This window comes from Sinocyclocheilus rhinocerous, unplaced genomic scaffold (genome assembly GCF_001515625.1).
Source record: "Sinocyclocheilus rhinocerous isolate Xijiao unplaced genomic scaffold, SAMN03320098_v1.1 scaffold2194, whole genome shotgun sequence".
NCBI classification, from domain to species: Eukaryota; Metazoa; Chordata; class Actinopteri; order Cypriniformes; family Cyprinidae; genus Sinocyclocheilus; species Sinocyclocheilus rhinocerous.
Window position 1 is genome coordinate 1,093,318 of NW_015652304.1, and position 19,313 is coordinate 1,112,630.

Sequence of the window (19,313 nt, forward strand, 5' to 3'; positions counted from 1 at the left end):
AACAATCTGATGGAATGTTTACATGTTTAGGCTGATATTATCAAAGGTTTACACCACCCATTTCAATGTGAATGAAATTTCATTCATATTTGGTCAGTTTATTCTAATTAACATATAGTTATATGAAACATTTTCATTCAGACTGGGCTAAATGAGTGCCTAAAAATGAGCAAATTATTGTACCGCACCTGACAAAAATTTTAACATCTCACATTCTGTTAATGGACTTGCAAATTTGACGAAGCCAATTAAGACTTTGGCTTTAAGATCGAAACACATTTATTTTTATCCTTGGTGTTTTGGATTAAGGCCACAATACCACCACGTCTAAAAAGTTTTCACTTTTTTCCATCTTTAGGGGCCAATTATGAAAATACTTGAACTCAGCAGGGACACTGAGCCATTTGGATTTGAAGGAAACAAGTTTGTGTATGTATCTTCCAATTCCTGTGAGGCTAGCAATCGTAATTCTTGAGTTATCATACCCTGAACATGGCTTCCCAGATAAGACCTTTTTTTGTCTTGGAAATAATGAATTCTTCAGGGAGGGCAGAAAAATTATCAAATTGTTACAATATGCAAGAAATATTCTTCAGACCTTAGTTTTATGTCACCAGCAACAAATAAGCAATCTATGGTGCAGAAATAAAACCTTCCGATTGAACATGTAATGAATCATCAGAAAGCACTTTGTAAATTCCTGTTATGTGGCACAAATGGTCCAATAAATATTCCATTGCTGCCATGTTTAATCCCAGTGATACTCTAGGATTGACGGTGAAATGATTTTACCAACAATCTCAGAAGACTGTTGAATACAGAATACATCAATATGTTTGCATACTTATACATAATTAAATATAGTATATTAAAATGTGTCCCATCAATGTTTAAACCCGGCGCAAGCTATTGGTCTGATCTGAATGTTTAATTATAACAACTATAATAGCATATCAAGTGGGAGAGACTGTTTGAATGCATCGAGATAATTAACCACTCAATAACTCCCAGGGAAAACAGGATTTCATAGCTGTTTTGATTAAATGCGTACTTCTTATGTGCAGCTCGAATAAAAGCCGTTTCACACTAATTGGATTATTCTTTTTGCTCACTTGTGCCAGTGCTGGTGTAAGAAATGACTCCTTTTGTATCTGAATATTTGTGTTGTGATCTCTGTGTCTTCTTCTCTCTCCTCAGCGTCTCACTCCCCCAATCCACCCATTATCCACCCAAGTTTCAAGCATGAAATCCTCCATCTAATGTCACTTTCACTCACTCTGTCTTTGTAAAGCCCCGACTTTGATTTGCCTGACGCTTTTTCCTTTCTTGATCATTGTCTTCCACTCATTTTTCTTGCAAATGCCTTTCTCTCTCATTAAAGTCTGCACTAACCTCCAAAGCTGAGGTGAATTATTGAGTGAAGCTGGACTGTCAGAAAGGAAAAACAAGTAAAAGCTCTCCCTATCCGAGAGCCCATTCGATTGTTTTCTCCGCTCGAGAGCCTTTAGCTTCCTGCCAATATGGCAATCTTTCATCACTAAAGCGGCTTCGGTCAATTCATTGCACCTGCTCTAATCCACATCCTCTTGAATGGGGTCATTACAAGGAGCTGGGACGCTTCAAATCCGTCACGCACAGTACGTAACCGTTTATCGTCCTTGGATAAAGCCGAAGGAAAGTTTGACCAGCATATGCTTTATTACCCATAGATCTGAGATGCCAGCCGAGGTCCTGTAAACAAAATTACAAGAGATTGATGAAGTTCTGATGAAGTCATTTTTCATTTGAACTCGGCGTTTGGAGTTTGTCGGATCACTGAAGCGTTACTCGATTCGCAGAAACCCCAAAATTACCAACCGATCATGCTTTGTGAAGCATTTCTACTCGTACTAAAAGGAAATTGCTAGCATATGTCCTTCTTTATCTAAGGAGCTGCTCAAAGCGAGCAGAACAGCAGGTAACGCAGTGTGTGCTTTGATTGCCATGTGACAGTTACTGTTTATGACAGGCTTCTGCAGAGCCTCTCCATCAATAGAGTACAAACACATCGATCAGTCATCCTCCCCTCGGCTTTTAAACATAGAGCCACCCCTCCCGGAGCACTCAGCAAGTGACTTCTGACACAATCGTATATTGATTGCAGTGGAATAATAGAGGAGTCCTATTTTAATGCACCTGCTTTCTCTCTTTGGTGTCTCTGCTCTTTTGTCACAGGAGTCTTATGATTCATCATCTCAGTCACAGCTTTCATCTCTGCTGGCTGCTTCTGCTAATTAAAATATCCTCCCCTTTTCCTTGCTGCTTTCCTTTATTGCCACCGCTGAAACTTGATTGTGTCAGCTTCTCGAAGTCAGAAAATCAGTCTTTGACGCGAGATTCTTTAAGTATTTTTTATTTTGTCGTGCTTGGTATCTTTCCCCTATAAAGATGTACAGTTAGCTATATCAACAGCGACGCAAAGACTACAAAATAAACAGGAAGTGAAAGACGGACAACTAGAAGGAAAGACACAAACAGGATCAAGAAGGAAAGGACAGAAGTGAATGAAAGAGAAGAGAGAAAAGTGGGTACACGGCTGTTTCTACTGGTAAAACTAAAGCATGGGAAGTATACAATTTATAACATTTACAATTATAATAACAGTAAGAATAATAATAATAACAACAACGACGATCATAATAGTCCAAATAATAATTAATAAAAACAATTAAGACCTCTGATATCTTTTAAAGACAAACGAAATACATATTTTTTTGAATTTGGATTTATTTATTTTTTTTAAAGATGACGTAACAGTAGTTTGTTCAGTTTTGCACCTCTAAGCTAATATTCTGTGTTAGTACGATAGCATCGCTGGGTAATGCGCGCAAAAGTAAATGTGTTTTTTTTTTTCTTAAAAGAGTCATTTAACTTACTTTTTCATACAAATAATGACTTTAGAGATATGTTTCATTGTGTAAGCGTTTTCGTGTTGAGCAATCGAAAAAAAAAATATTTATATTGAAATTTCTGACATGTTCTCTACAAACTCCTTCCTGTTTTTTCTCACCCAAGTCGAGCTCCTCACGGTTTCACGTTTCCAATGACTCTTCGCGATAATTAAGCCCCTTTTTACAGCGTCAGAGTGAGCGATCCGCTCCAATTCATTCCTCTCATAAAAGAGAACATGTCTAATCCCTTAATTATTAACAAACGATAGTGGAGGGAGAGGAAGGAGCATCGGAGAGCGGGAAACGGAGAGTCATCGAGAGAGGATCAAAACGAGAGAAACTTTTTTTCACAAGTCAACAGGTTTTGGCCAACGTGAGCAGATAATGGAGTCGCCAGATGAAAAGCCCAGATGAATACTTTATGAGGACGGCTCTGAGCTCTCAGCGCTGTCATTGGTGGATTTATTGTCTACCAGCTCAGTCTCTGAGGCCCGAACGCTTTGGCAAATGCAGGGAATTTCAATTTGCTCACGTTGGGACATTCAATAGCTCATAAGCCCTTTGCGGCTTCCCACAGTGACGCCGTTTCACCCGGGTTATGGATCGGCCTGTTTTGAATGGACACTTTTCTCTCCTGGTCCTACAATTACGGCTAGTTGTCTATGGTACTCGCAAGTAAAAACAGAAAGAGTGTGTGTGATGGTCTCTTTCAATCATAATAATTATCCTCTCCTCCCGGCTCTCTCCACCCCGCTCCAATGTTGTCTCCATTCTCTCCTTCCCACTCCATCTTCATATGGCACGATTGTGATTCCCTCTGGTTGTCGTAGTGGTGGTGTGTGGGTCTGTTTTTGGGAACAGTGTGTGTTGCGGTGTGCACTCTGCAGCGGTCCAGTGTTTCTGAAGAGCTCCACTAGGGCGGCGCTACAGTAGGTACTCCTTCTTGCCCTGGCTGGCATCATTACCGTTGAGGAACGCCTCCTGAACCTCACCGTGTTCATCCAACCCACTGGCCTCGTGAGTCAAATATGAACCTAGAGAGAAAGAAAGACAATTTCATCAGAATTAGGTTCATACTTCACTGCAGGAATTAAAACAACAACAAAAGCATATTAAATCACTTGCTGAGTGCAATTAGATATATTTTCTATTAAAAACAGGACTTAATTAATGTTGTCTTAATTATTGTCTCTTCCTGCTTTGATTTGCATCCAGTAGGGGACTGGGGCTAGTTGATATTTAATTATTAACTTTTAAAACACGTGACAACCCCAATAAAAAATGTGGTAAGCTGCCCCTACCTGACATTTATGAAAAATGCCTCTGTCCTGGTTTAGCCTTTTAGTTCAAATCACCCATCATTATATAATTGACTGAATACGAATAAGTGTGTGTTTGATTGTACCTTCATGTAATTCCTATAAGTTAGTGTTGATTAATATTTGGAATTAGCTTAACTAGTTTTCATTTTAGTTTAATTTTTAGTAATTTTAAGTGCTTTTGTCATTTAATTTTTTTTTATATTTCTATTTAGCTTTATATTTATTTTAGTTTGAGTGATTTTTGTACTGTTTTATTTTATTTTTATATATATTTAGTACTAAACTTATTTTATTTCAGTTAGTTGCCAAGGCAACATTTCCAAAACTAACATTTTATTAGTTTTTTTTTTAGTTTTCATTTAATAATCATATTTTATTTTCAGATTTCAATTAATAAAATAATTAACTATAACAACACTGCCCTACATGACAACTAGCCCTCATGCCCCTCCATATTTTTTATTTTTATTTTTTTATCTTCTAAAGTATTCTCAGTGTATTCTAATTTGTATGCATAACAGTCAATATAACTTTTGCACGTTCCCTCTTGTGTCTTCACCTACACCCGAGTGGCCTCAATCAGTATGTCTCAAACTAAACTGTCCCCTGGGGATTCATGCTGTTGTATTAGATCGCACACATCTAAACATTCATCATCACGTTTCTGCCAGTTACAGCTTCTTTCGCAGGGCCAGCAAAAGTCATCTTACTGTAATTGGGGGGAACTTATGCAGATCAACTTTTAATTATTCACTAAATTCATTAGGAATAATCACCTCTGACATTTTGCTGCACAGTCAGTGATTTGGTACAGTGCGACCTTTTTATTCACATCATTATATGACGGTTTTGCCTCTTTTGGCTGGGAGACAAATAACTGAAATAACTCGGGCAGAAGTGACTCTGTGGCACAGGCATGACACCGTTTAATTAAAAAAATCGATCTTATGTACGTGCAATTTTGCTTTCCTAAAATGCAAGTGTACAGCAGAGGCTGATGGGGTCATAAAAAACAGTGATGTCGTGGACCGCGCAGGACCAGCACAATGCATCAGAGCTGTAATGTACCTCTTCCTCTGCCCTAAGATTAATCACTTCCATTCTGCCTTTCCAGCCACCCCAAGGTTAGACAGGATCAACCCTAATGCTCTCTGTCTCTGCACCGATGGGTGAACTAACTGCATGTGATTTTGATTGGCAGGTGAGCTCGGGTTCCTCCACGCCCTCTGCCTCCGCCCCAATTTGCGGGTGCCGTGATCTTTATTGGAAACGGTGACACACAGAGATGGCCAGAAGTTCTTAAAGAGTTCAGGGCCGAGGTAATTAAGTTTTCTTTATAGATGCGCCACGAAACGGTTGACGAAAAAAGGCAATTAAACATGAGGGCCGTGCCCACATTTCCCTGGGCTACATCTCTATATCACAGGTCTGGCACAGTCCTCTGAAGGCGTTCGTTCTTTCTTTCTTTCTATCTTTCATTCTAATTTGAACACATTTACACAAATATATGTGCCCTCGGGAATAAAAAAGAAGAAGAAAACACCTACACCAACTATTCTCTCCTCCTGATTTTTTCACTCATCCGTTACATCACCTTAGGGGTGGGCGGCATGATCAAAATCTCCAACAGGATCACTAGTGCGATACTGGTTTAATACAACAGTTCCATAACCAAAAAGATAATACAAGTAACCTACATTTCAGACCACATTTGACCAGTTTTGATCTCTTTATCCCCAACCAAGAGACAATTTCCAAAAGAATCCAAAAGATTAAATGCAATTCAGAAACAAAGTAACAGTAAAAAAAAGTAATATTATAACTAAAACACTACTGCTCAAAAGTTTGTGGTTGTAACATTTCCACCAAGGTTGCATTTATTTGATCAAAAATACACTAAAACCGTAATATAGTGAAATATTATTGCAATTTAAAATAACTGTTCTCTTTTTTTAATGCATTCAAAAATATTTATTCCTGTGATGGCAAAGCTGAATTTTCAGCAGCTATTACTCCAGTCTTCAGTGTCACATGCTCCTTCAGAAATCATTCTAATCTGCTGATTTGCACCTTGTTATCAATGTTGAAAACAGTTGTGCTGCTTAAGGAAGAACATTTATTAGAAATAGAAAACTTTTATAATATTATAAATGTCTTTACTTTCACTTTTGATCAAATTAATGTGTCCTTGCTGAATTAAAAGTATTAATTTCTTTCAAAAAAAACAAACAAAAAATATCTTTGATCTGTAGAGCTTGTAACTAATATTCCAAAAACTCTGAAGCTAAATAATATTCAAATATACTCTTATATATATAATATAGTATATATATATATATATATAATATAATCAGCTAAATATACTCTTGACAAATAGTGGATATACTAAACACCTGTTGAAACAGAAAAAAACTCTACTTTGTATTTCTTGCTTATATACACCTTTTATTCATCCTCACATCTCGCTCTGTATTTTCACATTACTCAGTGTACATTACGCACCCTGTTTGCTCACTGATAAGAATCCACTGCAGTATTAAAGCGCCCCTATTATGCCATTTCCAATATTGCCTTTCATGCAGTGTGTAATGTAGCTGTATGTGAATGTAAACGATCTGCAAAGTTGTAAAGCTGAAAGTGCACGATAAATAAAGTTATTGTCTCCCAAAATAAAGAATCGACTCTGAACAGCTGAAACGAGTCGTTAGTATTTCGAATCCCACTTCGTGTAGCCGTCACGGAGTAACACATTTGCATAATACACACCTATGTTCTACATTGGCCGGCCGCGAACAACTTGACCCCGCCCACAAACACGTCACTCTACTGACGACTGCTTCTCTAATCTCCGGGAGTTCAACGCGGGATTCACAAAACGCTTGCTGTTGAAAGATGGATCAGTATCCTGTTTATTTGGACCAGCTGCTCCACTGAATCACAACCTGTAAGTATGATAAATAATAGATGTTTATATTTTCTATAGAGCGTTCAAAATACAGAACCATTGAAATAGGCGTATCATTTCCGAAACGCGCTGTACGCTGTAGACCAATCACAACAACTAGGCCAGACTGAATCTTTGAACTGCTTTGAACGAATCGTTTGAGAATCTCTGGAAAATTAGGTGATATTAAATGCAAATTTTGAGAAAACAAAAGCGTTTTTTGACCTTGCATGCATGTAATCCTATTGTAGGAGACTCCCAAAACAATATTAGGAACCGTAAAAATGGCATAATAGGGGCACTTTAACAGTAAAAATCTCTACAAAGTAACATTTCTACCATCATATAGTATTTTGTACAGCCCAACCTTATAACACCATCTACTACTGTCCTTTTTTCAATTCTTGTTCATGCTGGCTCTCACTGCACCAAACACCAACAAACTGGATGAGTGATTGAACCTGGTTGATGTTAGTGCAGTGTGAACCAGCCTTTATCTTCCCCAGACACTCTCTATACTGCCTGGATATTTGTTACTTCCTCCCTCTCCTCAGAAGGTGAGGTGCCACATGTCAGTGTTTGTGGAGAGAGGAGGTCACCTTTCTGTCGGACGGAGCACCAGATGGTGACGATGAGCACACAGATGACAGTGAAGACCAACAGAGCCAGGATGCCCCCGATCATTGCATACGGAACGGCACTGTGGGTTTCCACCACTGCCCCGGGGTCTGAGAAACACAAAAAGGTTTCAGCTTTAGCATTTTAACTACAAACAAGTGACTTGTGAAAACAAAGAAATCTCATTAATGCACCCTGTTATTTTTATTGCTTGCATTTTATTAGTTAAAAGAGACAATGACTGCAGAGGAAAGATGCCATCGGAGTCTGTGTGTAAAGTTTACAGTAAAGTTTTACCTAAACTGACAGATAGGAAACAGTGAGAGGCAGAGACACTCAGAATCATCAACACATGAGGCTGGACAGCATCCTTAAATATTTAACAACCTGTTTACACCACACAGCGGTGGGTAGAAAAGCAAAATAGGAGAGATGGAGACTGAGTGAATGAAAGAAATAGAGAGACACATAGATAGAGAGAGCAGAAGAGAGAAAGTGACATACAAAATGAGTACAATGCCAAGAAAGAGTGAGGAAGGAAAGTGCTGTATGTTTGATCGTGGGGCAAATGTCAACACCAATAAGAAAAGTGCCTGAAAAACAACCCTAGTAAAAAAGTACTACATTTAAAATACATTTCTTTCATACCAAGTAGTTCAAATCTTTTAACATATTTACTGCTAGAGACTTACTCATATAAAAATGATAATTAAACTGTATTTGGAGTACTACTTTTGCATAATGCATTTTTTAATATTAAGCCTAAAATGGGTTTGTGTAATGTCACTATTGATGAGAATTGTATGATATTCGAATAATATTGGCCTTTAAATGCAAGATATTTAAAGTGTACCTGAAGTATACTTGCAATAGTTCCACTGTAGCACAAATAAATATACTTCAGTATATCTTTAGTTGAACTTCTGCACTACTTTCGCACAATTAAAGTGCATTAAGCACAAAATTAGTTGTTCCAATTTAGCAGACTTTAAGTACACCAGTTTAGTATACTAAAACTACAATTGCAGGGTATTTTTATTAAGCACATAAATATGTAAATGTATTTGTAGTATACTTAGCATGAAATAAATGTATTTCAAATACATTTTAGTATATTTAATTTTCACTAGGTAATGACCAAATCTTAAAGGGATAGTTCAGCCAAAAATGAAAAATTCTGTCATCATTCTCTCTCACTCACTTAGATCCAAACCTGTATGATTTTATTTCTGTGGAACAAAACTGCAATAGCTCATGACCAAGGCTGTTAAACTCTAATCTACAAAAGGTAAAACTTTACAATCAGGGCTATTATTATTAGCAAAAACTAAAACTATTAAAAACGTTTTTGTTAATTTAAAGTAAAGCTGAAAATATCTTATAAGATGAAAAACCTAAACTAAATTCAAAATAGAAATGTTGCTCTAAAATTAACACTAAAATTATTAACTGGAAATAATAATAAAAAAACCTAAATAGTGATATTTAAATAAATAATTAAAAATGACAAAAGCACATAACAAAATGACTACAAATAAACTAAATGAAAACTATGTAAGCATATAATAAAAAATAAGTATATAAGCCACCCTTGTAATAAGGTCTTGTTTGTTACCATTAGATAACGCATTAGCTAACAATCATTGTTCATGTTAACTGATCTTTACTCATTAAATATTGTTTTCGCCCTCATATCATTCTAAACCTGTATGATTTTTTAACCAAACATTTTCGTTTACTATTGACTTCCACTGATTCCACAAAATATCTTATTTGTGTTTCAAAGAAAAAAGTAGGTCATGCATGTTTGGAATGACATGAGAGTGAGTAAATGATGACAGAATTGTTGTTTCTGGGCGAAGTATCTCTTTAACAGACATGTTCACTATGAACCCTCCTTGGGAAGAAAATTCTCACACAGCTCTTTTCTTTGAAATTCTTCAAACTTTTGTGTTTCACTGAACAGCATATGGATCTGAAACCAACTGAGTAAACAATGTCTTTTTTTTAAAAATATGAAATTAAAAGTAAAGTGTGTAATAATGTTTGCTTTCAAAAATTCAATTCCTGTCTTCTATTGGTAAGCCAAACTAATAACCCCACCCCCAAGCTCACACCATTGGTTGAGCTGATGTTGCTGTGTGGTCCAGATTTTCAAACAAACAAAACAATGGTTTCACCACAGAGCCCCAGTGTTTACATTTTCCAAGGGAAATAAACCTACAAATGGTTTTACTTACAGTTGTCTCTGCATATTAAGCTGGGATAAGAGAAAGTATTTAAACATCAAAAAAATTACACACTTCACCTTCACCGCAAATGCTTCAGAAACAGCGGGAGAGCTGGAGAGAGGGAGGTCGCCTTTGAACAGGCTGTCGAGTAACATTTCATTAGGAGTCCGTTTCAGAGACGATGAAAAATGAACGCTGCTCCCTGTCTCACGCACACTTTTCAGGGAACCAGCCACCCGGTGCTGAGGAAGTGACATTAGAGAGTGTCTCTTGCTTCTACTTGCAATTGTCTTTCTCTTCTAGTCTGTTCTGGAAAACACAGTCTTTATCCCTTCAATTCTTGCTGGATATTAAAGACAGCAAACATTGCCAGTCAGAAAGAGGAAGAGCAAGAAATGAGAAAAAGGTGCATGTGAGAGAATATGAAATATAGAGCCATCAAAAAAAGCATAATTGATTCAATGACTGTGCACTTTCAGGTGCATAAAATGGAAATGTTAGAAAATGCATCTGATCTCTTCTGCAGGTCAGTGTGTTGGAGCTGCTGTGTGAGGTTTGTGCAGTGTTGCGTGATGTTGATGTCTTGCAGTACAGTGAAGTCTCTTAGTAGTTCTGTCAGGTGGGAGGATCAAGGGCTCCCGTCTGACCTGACCTCACTTCCCACAACATCATGAATGACAAGTGATGCCGTGTAGAGCCAGACTCTTTTAAGGGGTCATTGTGTCTTTTTTTTGCTCTCTTTCTTGCTCTCTCTTTAAGCATGTGTTTCTTCATCTGTTCTCAGGCTCTTAAATTCTAACGAAAAACAAGGCGCAGCAGCTGAGTAGATCCTCTGGAGAGCGGCGCTAGTGCTTCAGATGACAAGGGCACTTGGAAGACAATAGGATTGTGTGCACATGCATCTAAAGGAACATTAATAAACACAAAACATGAAGAAGAAGAGAAGCTAGGCGATTTAGCAGGAGAAAACATATGGAACCAAGTTGGTTTCAAAGCAAGCATTGGAGCAGAGCCGTCAGGGAGGAATTTGCATATGTTTAGGTGGAGAATGAGGTGAAAGACAATTAAAAAACTGGATTTGCATTTCCTGAAGGAAATAACAGTGCTTGCAAAGCCAGCAAACAGTAATGTTAAAATTTAGGCTACATATTTGCCTACATATACTGTGCCCTCAAAGTATGTCCTCATTTTGTGAAGAAAAGGTATATGTTTTTGGGACATACTACCATGTCATAAAATTGTGTTTTAAATGGCCAATCTGTCGCATAGTTATACGCATCCTGTTAGCGTAAACTGGCCTGTCAATCATCTTGTCAAAGGTAACATCCACATTTAATTTAATTTCTTACCATTTAGGAGAAAAAAGAAGTAGAACATTGATTTTCCAGTCGTAGAACTTTCATGCAGAGAACTCTCCCTCATGTTTTTGAATAATGTTTATGAAAGTTTATAAAGTTTATGGCCAAACCTATATTTATAAAAGTTCATGATGTCGTTGCAGATGAAACATAACATGGATAACATTGAATGAATATTTTTCTTCACATTAAATGTTGATAATTAATCACTCAAAACTTAATCTTAACTTCTCCATTTAACCATCAGTCTTGCATATCTGGCATGTTAGTACTTTTTTAACACTTTTTATTTGTGTTTGTAGTTCTAAAGCAAATCCTCCTCCAGCGCACCATGGGTTGTGGGCAATATTAGCCAATATTCTGCACTTTGAATTTTCACAGGAAATAACAGATCATCCGGGTACCTTTGGGATACTCATTTCAACATACCATGTTTGGGACAGACTAATTTTAATTTCGAATACTATTTAGGATGGATAGTATGCGAATCGGGATGCAGCACAACTGAAGTTCAGGATGCACATACACTATATGGACAAAAGTATTGGGACACCCCCTTCTAATGAACAGGTTTGACTACTTTAGTAATTTCCATGAGTCACAATACCTTTGTCTATACAGTATATCTCCATGATGTCATCAGTCAGTTACATTTAGAATGCTGAACATCTTATCAACATAAAGATGTGCTCATGCCATGTCGGAATTACCATAATTATGAGATTCTGACCTGTACTGTAAAAAAAAAACATTCACATCCTCACATAACTTGTAATTGCGACTTGTAAATTCTTAATTCTGAAAGCTCCAATTTGTACCTTTCATGCATCGTCACACAGAAACATTCAAAATGGCAGTGAATTCAGCAGTCAATAGTAGTTTAGTTATCTTGTAATACTTCTGTTTATAAATTCCAACAACTGACTATTGTAAACGTCTTAATGCAAGATCAATCTGAAAATAATAGAAAGACACAATACAATTTAATGTAGCTAGATCAGAGTTGGACAACTAATAGCAACTGTGCTGCTAAATAATCTAAATAAACTTTAAAAGTATATTAATAAGGCAGTTGCATAACAACTGTTTCTTGTTTTATTTGGGTTTTGTTTATTGATTACTTAATTTGCACAGATTCATGTTGCCGTTAATTGAGTTGAAATAGAAACGCATAATTCTGAGGACATGAAATGCTCTAAGTAGAATGTCTGGGTTGTCATATAGTAATTACTGTAATTACAACATGGCATGAACGCACCATAAGTCAATAGCACAACTGAATTCAATTTTTAAACAAATATAAACTTTACAATAACCAAAAACAGATTATATGAAGGGCTGACAGCAATTCACAACGACAAAGAAACCAGACATAGATTTTCAATAAAAGTTTCTTGAACCATTGAATGTATTTAAGTGCTGTCAACATATGGGCTTTCCAAGGCTATAAGTGTTTAACAAAATTATCATCCATTCTAAGTGGTTAAAGTCTCAAAAATGACTGATAAGTTTTCAATTGAATATATCACAGCCGCTGTGTGACTCTCCTTTGGAAATGAATGACTTTTGGTTTTATAGTTTGTCACATCAGTGAAAAGGCAGCATAAGGCTGAAATTATGAAGAAAACAATTTGCAAAACAAATGAAGCAAGCAGAAATAACTGCAGAAATTTGTGTAGAAGAATGAGAAGACGAAAAATAAATATTAATACAGTGCTCATTGTGCAAGCACTGTAATAAAACTGTCACTCATTCCACAAATGAAGAGGTTAGCCAATCACAACAGAGGTCGGTTACATAATTCTTACAGCTACAATAACACAAACAACCTGAATTATTCTCAGGGAAAGAAAGAAATTTCAATGCAGTCATGCAAAACTAAAGTATGACCATTTTTGGTGCACTAAACTAACATTAAGTGCAACCCAGGGGGAAAAAGGGAGGTAAAAGGGAAGTGAATAATGTAATGGAGATGAGGTAAGGTGAGGTGATGGAAGAAAGGTTACCTTGGTATTCCTTTGTAAAGCTGGAGGATGGAAGGGTGGGGTGAGCGATGGCAGGATGAGATTTGGGAGGGACAGACACTACAAGGGAATGGATTTACAACAGGGTTATTTACGAGCTACTGCAGCTACATACAAGCACATGCAGGGGAAAACACATGCAAAATGAGGCCTATCAGTGTGTGAGTGAGTGTATGAGTGTGTGAGCAAGAGATAAACCATGATGTTCATGAATTACACCCCTCGGCCGGGGTCAAGGGTCTCTTTGCGGGTAACATCTCCAGCCAGTAGGGTGCAGCATCTTCCTGTTCCACCCTTTCATCTCTCACCACTGCAAAATACTGCAGTTACCGTGCACCCCGGGCTCAGCTCTCTCTCTCACTGTAATCTCCAATCCCTCCGTCCCAAAGATCATCAATCTTACTGCTCTGCTCACCATCCTCCACACCTCTAATATACACACTAGCCTCATCGCTCTTTCTCGCCCTATCTCGCTCCTGTTGCAGCCTCGCAGCTACTCTCTCCTCCATCTGCATATGGGTCTACCAGCTTTGTATTCAACAAAGAGCAGCACCACAGTTTTCGGTTGTGTATGTGTGTGGGCTTCAACACTCCGAGGGATTAACAGCTTGGTACCAGACCGATCAATATCCCAAGACCACCATGACTCTTCAGAAAGAAGAGGCCTGCTAATCATCCCTCTCATTCCTCTTCTCTCAATTCCTCTTATCTTTCTCTGTAGCAAAAGATCTCTTATTTTGAAATAACAGTTCAGATATTTAAAGGTACAGTTTCCTCAAAAACAATTCTTAAAGGAATAATTATTTTAAAAATTACTCTTAAATGGACGGTTGACCCAAAAATGTGAATTCTGTCATCATTTACTCACCCGTATGTCGTTCCAAATCTTCTAATCCAACATAAATGGAGACATTCTTCAGACCATAAACAAAGACTGACACAAAAGGACCATATGAGTTTCATAAATATTGACCATACAACTAGTTCCAAGTCTTCTGTAGACTTACTATTGATTTGTGTAAGAAACTAAGCAAACGTTACATTGGGATTAATTGATATCTCCATGAACCAATGTGACCGGATCTGTGAGCCAGATTCACTGAAAGGATACACAGATCAAAAAATTATTCACTCACAAATCAAAATAGCTGCTTCTCGCATGATCACAACACGTAAAAATAAAGAAAGTTCACAAAATTGTGGATAACGCATCTGGTTTGGTCTGTTTCTCACATAATAACAATATATTAGAAGACTTGGAGTATAGCACACAAATCATGTGGAGGATTTTATGTTATTTTATGGAGCTTTTGGATCCTTTTTAAGCTTGAAAGCTTCGGTCCCAATTTATTGTAATTGCATAAAAAGCGGCAGTCAAAATCTTTCCTTTTGTGCTCTACAGAAGAAAGAAAGCCATACAGGTTTGGAATGACATGTGGGTAAGTAAATAATGACCGAATTTTGTTTTTGCTTGCCCTATTCTGTCATTCAGATCCTTTTTCTCATTACATTTCCTGTCCCTCTTTCCTTTCTCCTCTCTTTTCAGCGCTCCAACTTTTTCATCCATTACATTTCTGTTTTTCCTGCACTTTTCCCAAAACCAATCATTTAAAAGGCGTTTCTTCTTTCCTGCTTCCTGCACATCATTACGGCTCAGGCTGGAAGCTGATAAACATTTCATCACACAGATGTCTGGGTGAGTCACGTCAGCAATGTTGTTCTCTGCGTTTTTGGGACTCTGGGTTTTGTGCCACATTATAGCACCAAAGAAAGAGAGAGTGGCAGATCTTCAAGTTGTTCTAATCCTCCGTATACGGAGTCTGTAATTCCCACAGTCTCTCACCTCTCCCCTCTCAGCTCAAAGGCCAAGTCTCTGTCGTCAACTCGACACACTCCTCGATTCGCCACGCTTAATATTCCTGTCATGACTATCCAAAGTTAAAATATGACATTTTCAATTACTATATCCCCTCTTGCTCACGCTTTCGTCTCCTTTTCCTGAGTTTCACTTCATTAATTAAGTGCCCATGTTGTTTCTTCCAATTAGAGCCACAGCTCATTACTGTGCTACATCTTTTTCTCTCTCCTGCGAGCAACGATGGCTCTCCTTCCATCTCTTTCTCCATCCATCCTTTCACTCATTTCAATCTCAGTGGCTCTCTGAGGTCGTTTGATTGTAATGGTTTTTATCGGCAGTGAGGTCCATCATGGGTAAGTACTGCTGCTGTTTTACATAAGCATGTCTCCAGGGGACTGTCCTTTGACCGCTTGACCACTGGACAAGCTGCATATGTGGAGGTGAGGAGTACACACACACATATTCACATATGCTTTGCTTTATACAATATAGTTAATGGAGATTTCTACCTTCTAATCTTCAATCTAGCACTGAGACACCTTTTACATTTTTGTATTTTCAATAAAGCATTATTTAGCATGTTTAAGACATTTTCCTTAGAGACTTTTGGCTGCTGCCTACAATGTAGGTGATTTCAGGTTTAGCAGTTCTTGTGTAGGCAAAACCTGAACCCACACAGATACATTGAAATAAATATAAAAAGTAGTAGCACATTAAAATGCTTCTTACACTCTTAAAAATAAAGGTGCTTCACGATGCCATCGAAGAACCTTTTTGTCTAATTGGTTCCATAAAGAACCTTTAACGTCTGAAGAACCTTTCTGTTTCACGAAAGGTTCTTTGTGGCGAAAGAAGGTTCTTCAGATTATAAAACGGTAAGACAGAGATGGTTCTTTAAAGAACTTTTGATTGAATGGTTCTTTGTGGAACCAAAAATGGTTCTTCTATGGCATCGCTGTGAAGAACCTTTTAAAGCACCTTTATTTTTAAGAGTGTAAGTGGGTTTGGTAAAAAAGTGTGTACCGAATATATATGCAAATGTAAAAGTTTCCAGACAGACAGAGATAACGCAGCACAGACAGGAGTACCTGTTGAGCCATGTGGTAAATACACACTTGCATATCAGTCAGCGTAAATTGCGAAATTTCTGAAAAACAAAGTCTCCTCCTCCTCTGTCCTTTTGCCTTCCTCATTTCCCTATCTGTATAACCCTGATTCATTTTGTCTTTCCTGATTCATTTTGTCTTTCCTGACTCATTTTGTCCTCCAGTTTATAATCATCATTCTATTCGTATTGGCTGGTTGCTCCTCATTTTGCACTTCATGGTCACTTTAGACATAAAATAAATCAGTGAGAAAAAAGTTTGTCAGTGCGAAGCAGCGAGATATTGAGATCAGCCTTCCTCCACCCTCTCGTGTCACTGTGACTGCTGACTCATCATCTCGATGGTTCTCCCTCATCCTCTATCAGCCTTCAGCAGTCAGCCATTTCTCTCTTTTAGTTGCAGTGAGCATGGGATTTCCAGCGGATGAAGCCTAAATACGCTGATACCTCTGAGAGTTAACACCAAATCTTGTTCATTTACTCCCACACAAACACATTAAATGGGAAGGTCTGTGTTCTGTGTAGAAGAGCAAGGAAAGAAAGAAAAAGGAAGGAAGAAAGGAATGAAGAAAGGAATGATGGTAGGAAGGAAGACGGGATATAGGGAAGGCAGGAAGGAAGTAAGGAAGGATAAAAGAAAAGAAGAAACAAAGAAAGAAAGGAACATAGAAGGGGTGGAAAAGACAGGAAAGAAGAGAGGGAGGAGGGAAAGAAAGAAAAGATGAAAGGAAGGAAGGAAATAAGGAAGAATGGAGGAAAAGAGAAATGAAAAAAGGATGTAACTATAGGAATAAAGGAATATGAATATGAAGGAAAGGAAGAGGGATAAAAAGGGGAAAAGATGGGGTGGTACAAAGGAAGTATTAAACCTAAGGAAGGAAATGAGAAATGAATGAAGGAGGGAAGGATGAAAACAAAGAAAGGAGTAAAGGAATGAAGGAAAAAATGATCAAAGAAAGAAAGAAAGAAAAATTAAGGAAGGTCAGAAAAACAACGGAAGGTAAGGACAAGAAGAAAGAAGGAGAGTTAGAAAAGAAGGAAGAAAGGAAGGAAAGTTAGAAAAATAGAAGGAAAGGGGAAAAAAGGAAAGATGGAAGGAAGTATAGGAACAAAGCAATTAATAAAGTAAGGAAGTAAAGAAAAATGGGAAGGATGGATGAAAAGAAGGGAAAAAGGAAGAGGAAACGAAGGAAGAAAAAAGAAACAGGAAGGATGGAAGGATGGATGGATGGAAATGAAACAAATGGAGGATAAAAGGATGAAAACAGAAAGGAATGAAGGAAAAGAAAAAAGGATATAAAAAAGAAAGGATGAAATGGAATAAAGGGAAAAAGATAGATAGATAGATAGATAGATAGATAGATAGATAGATTAAGGAAGGTAAGAAAAACAAAGGGAGGTAAGGACAGGAAGGAAGGAAGGAAAGGTAGGAAAAATAGAAAGAAATGAGAAAGGAAGGAAGGAAGGAACAAAGGAAAGATGGAAGAAGGAACAAAGCAATTAATAATTTAGGGAAGGAAAATTGGAAGGTTGGATAAAAGAAGGAACAAAGGGTGGAGGAAACGAAAAAAGAAACAGGAAGAATGGAGGCATGGACGAATGGAGGGAAGGAGGGAACAAATAAAGGGGGGAAGAAAGGAGGAAGTAAGGAAAGATGGAATGCATAAAGGAAGAAAAGAAGGGAGAAGTAAAAGAGGGAGGAAAGAATGCAGTAGGGAAGGACGGAAGAATAAACAGGCAGAGAAAGGGATTCCTGGGACATTTTCTGAAGTGCAGAGGTGTTTCAAAGCTAAGAGGCTCACCTACACAGAACCGTGGATAGAAGGAGCGGAAGAGAGAGGGAGCGAAGGATAGAAGCGGGATGAAAGATGACATTCCCACCCACCTGCGCTCTCCGAGCTGCCTCATTAAGGTGCGTATTTGATGGCTGTCGTTACCATGCAAAAAAAGGAGGAGGAAAAAAGAGAAAGAAAGGAGGAAGACCTCTGGGGATCTCATTTCTTGCACTCTTTCAAAATACATCACACATCCTGCGGGTCTACAGACACAGCTGGAAGATGCAGTACCCTGAACAACCACAGGGGGCAGACCTGGGCGAGGACTAAAAAAACCACACACCATGGTGGGAGAACAAGACTACTTTGTCGCATTCAAAGCCACAGTAAACCACCTCTGTAGCTATAAAGAACCCACGCTGTTCTCGAACGGAAAAGAAAGTGTAGGTGTTCATGCGTATACATATGGAATTGTTTTGTGAAAACAGATTTCAAATGAAAGCCTACATACTTTGACATGCAAAAATGGGGACTGTACTGAGTAGTTTAGAAGGGGTCATGTGACCGGACACGTTTGTTTTCTTACCATACACCAGCAGTGTGTAGTGGTCGGCTGCACGGCCGTAATTATTATGCGCCTGACAGAGGTAGGTGCCGTTGTGTGATTGGCTGAGGCGAGACATATGGAGAATGTTGCCCGTTTTCTCAGCCCTCTCAGGAAGAGTGTCGTTCACTCGCGACCACTGGATGTCACGTGGTCTAGAAATAAAAAAAAGCAAAATAAGACATTATATTAAAGAAGCAATCAATAATTTATCAAAGAAGGAACAACGCATTAAAATAAAAGCTTGGAAAACAAATCTTCTCCAAATAATGCGACACAAGGGACGAAAGAGAACAGAAATCAGATCATACAAAAAAGATGAAAAAGACATAAACGGATTTGGGGGAGAAATAACATTTCTTAATCAGTATTTTTGTCTGGTAAAAAATGTAAACAGCCTTAAAACAAATAAGTTATTTTAAATGTGCATTATTTGTATAAGATAGGATTTGTTTTCAGAGAGCATGTTAAATTAATTATTTATTGTTTTTTATATATATATATATATATATATATATACACCCCACTGTATTTTTTGTATCTC

The 19,313-nt window shown here is 37.7% G+C and overlaps 1 protein-coding gene across 4 annotated transcripts in view; it reads right to left on the minus strand.

The window, feature by feature from the left end:
* Positions 1–2,388: 2,388 nt before the first annotated feature.
* Positions 2,389–19,313, minus strand: part of LOC107714698 (cell adhesion molecule 4-like) — a 146,033-nt gene continuing 129,108 nt past the window's right edge. For 3 of the 4 annotated variants that reach the window (XM_016520652.1, XM_016520653.1, XM_016520651.1), the window contains exons 6-9: positions 18,752–18,924; positions 13,410–13,487; positions 7,796–7,924; positions 2,389–3,964 (exon numbers count right to left, since the gene is read on the minus strand). In XM_016520652.1, coding sequence (XP_016376138.1) covers positions 3,855–3,964; positions 7,796–7,924; positions 13,410–13,487; positions 18,752–18,924 — 490 coding nt within the window. In that variant the 3' untranslated portion in view covers positions 2,389–3,854. The remainder of the gene's footprint in view (positions 3,965–7,795; positions 7,925–13,409; positions 13,488–18,751; positions 18,925–19,313) is intronic. The other variant, XM_016520654.1, reaches the window with a different exon arrangement.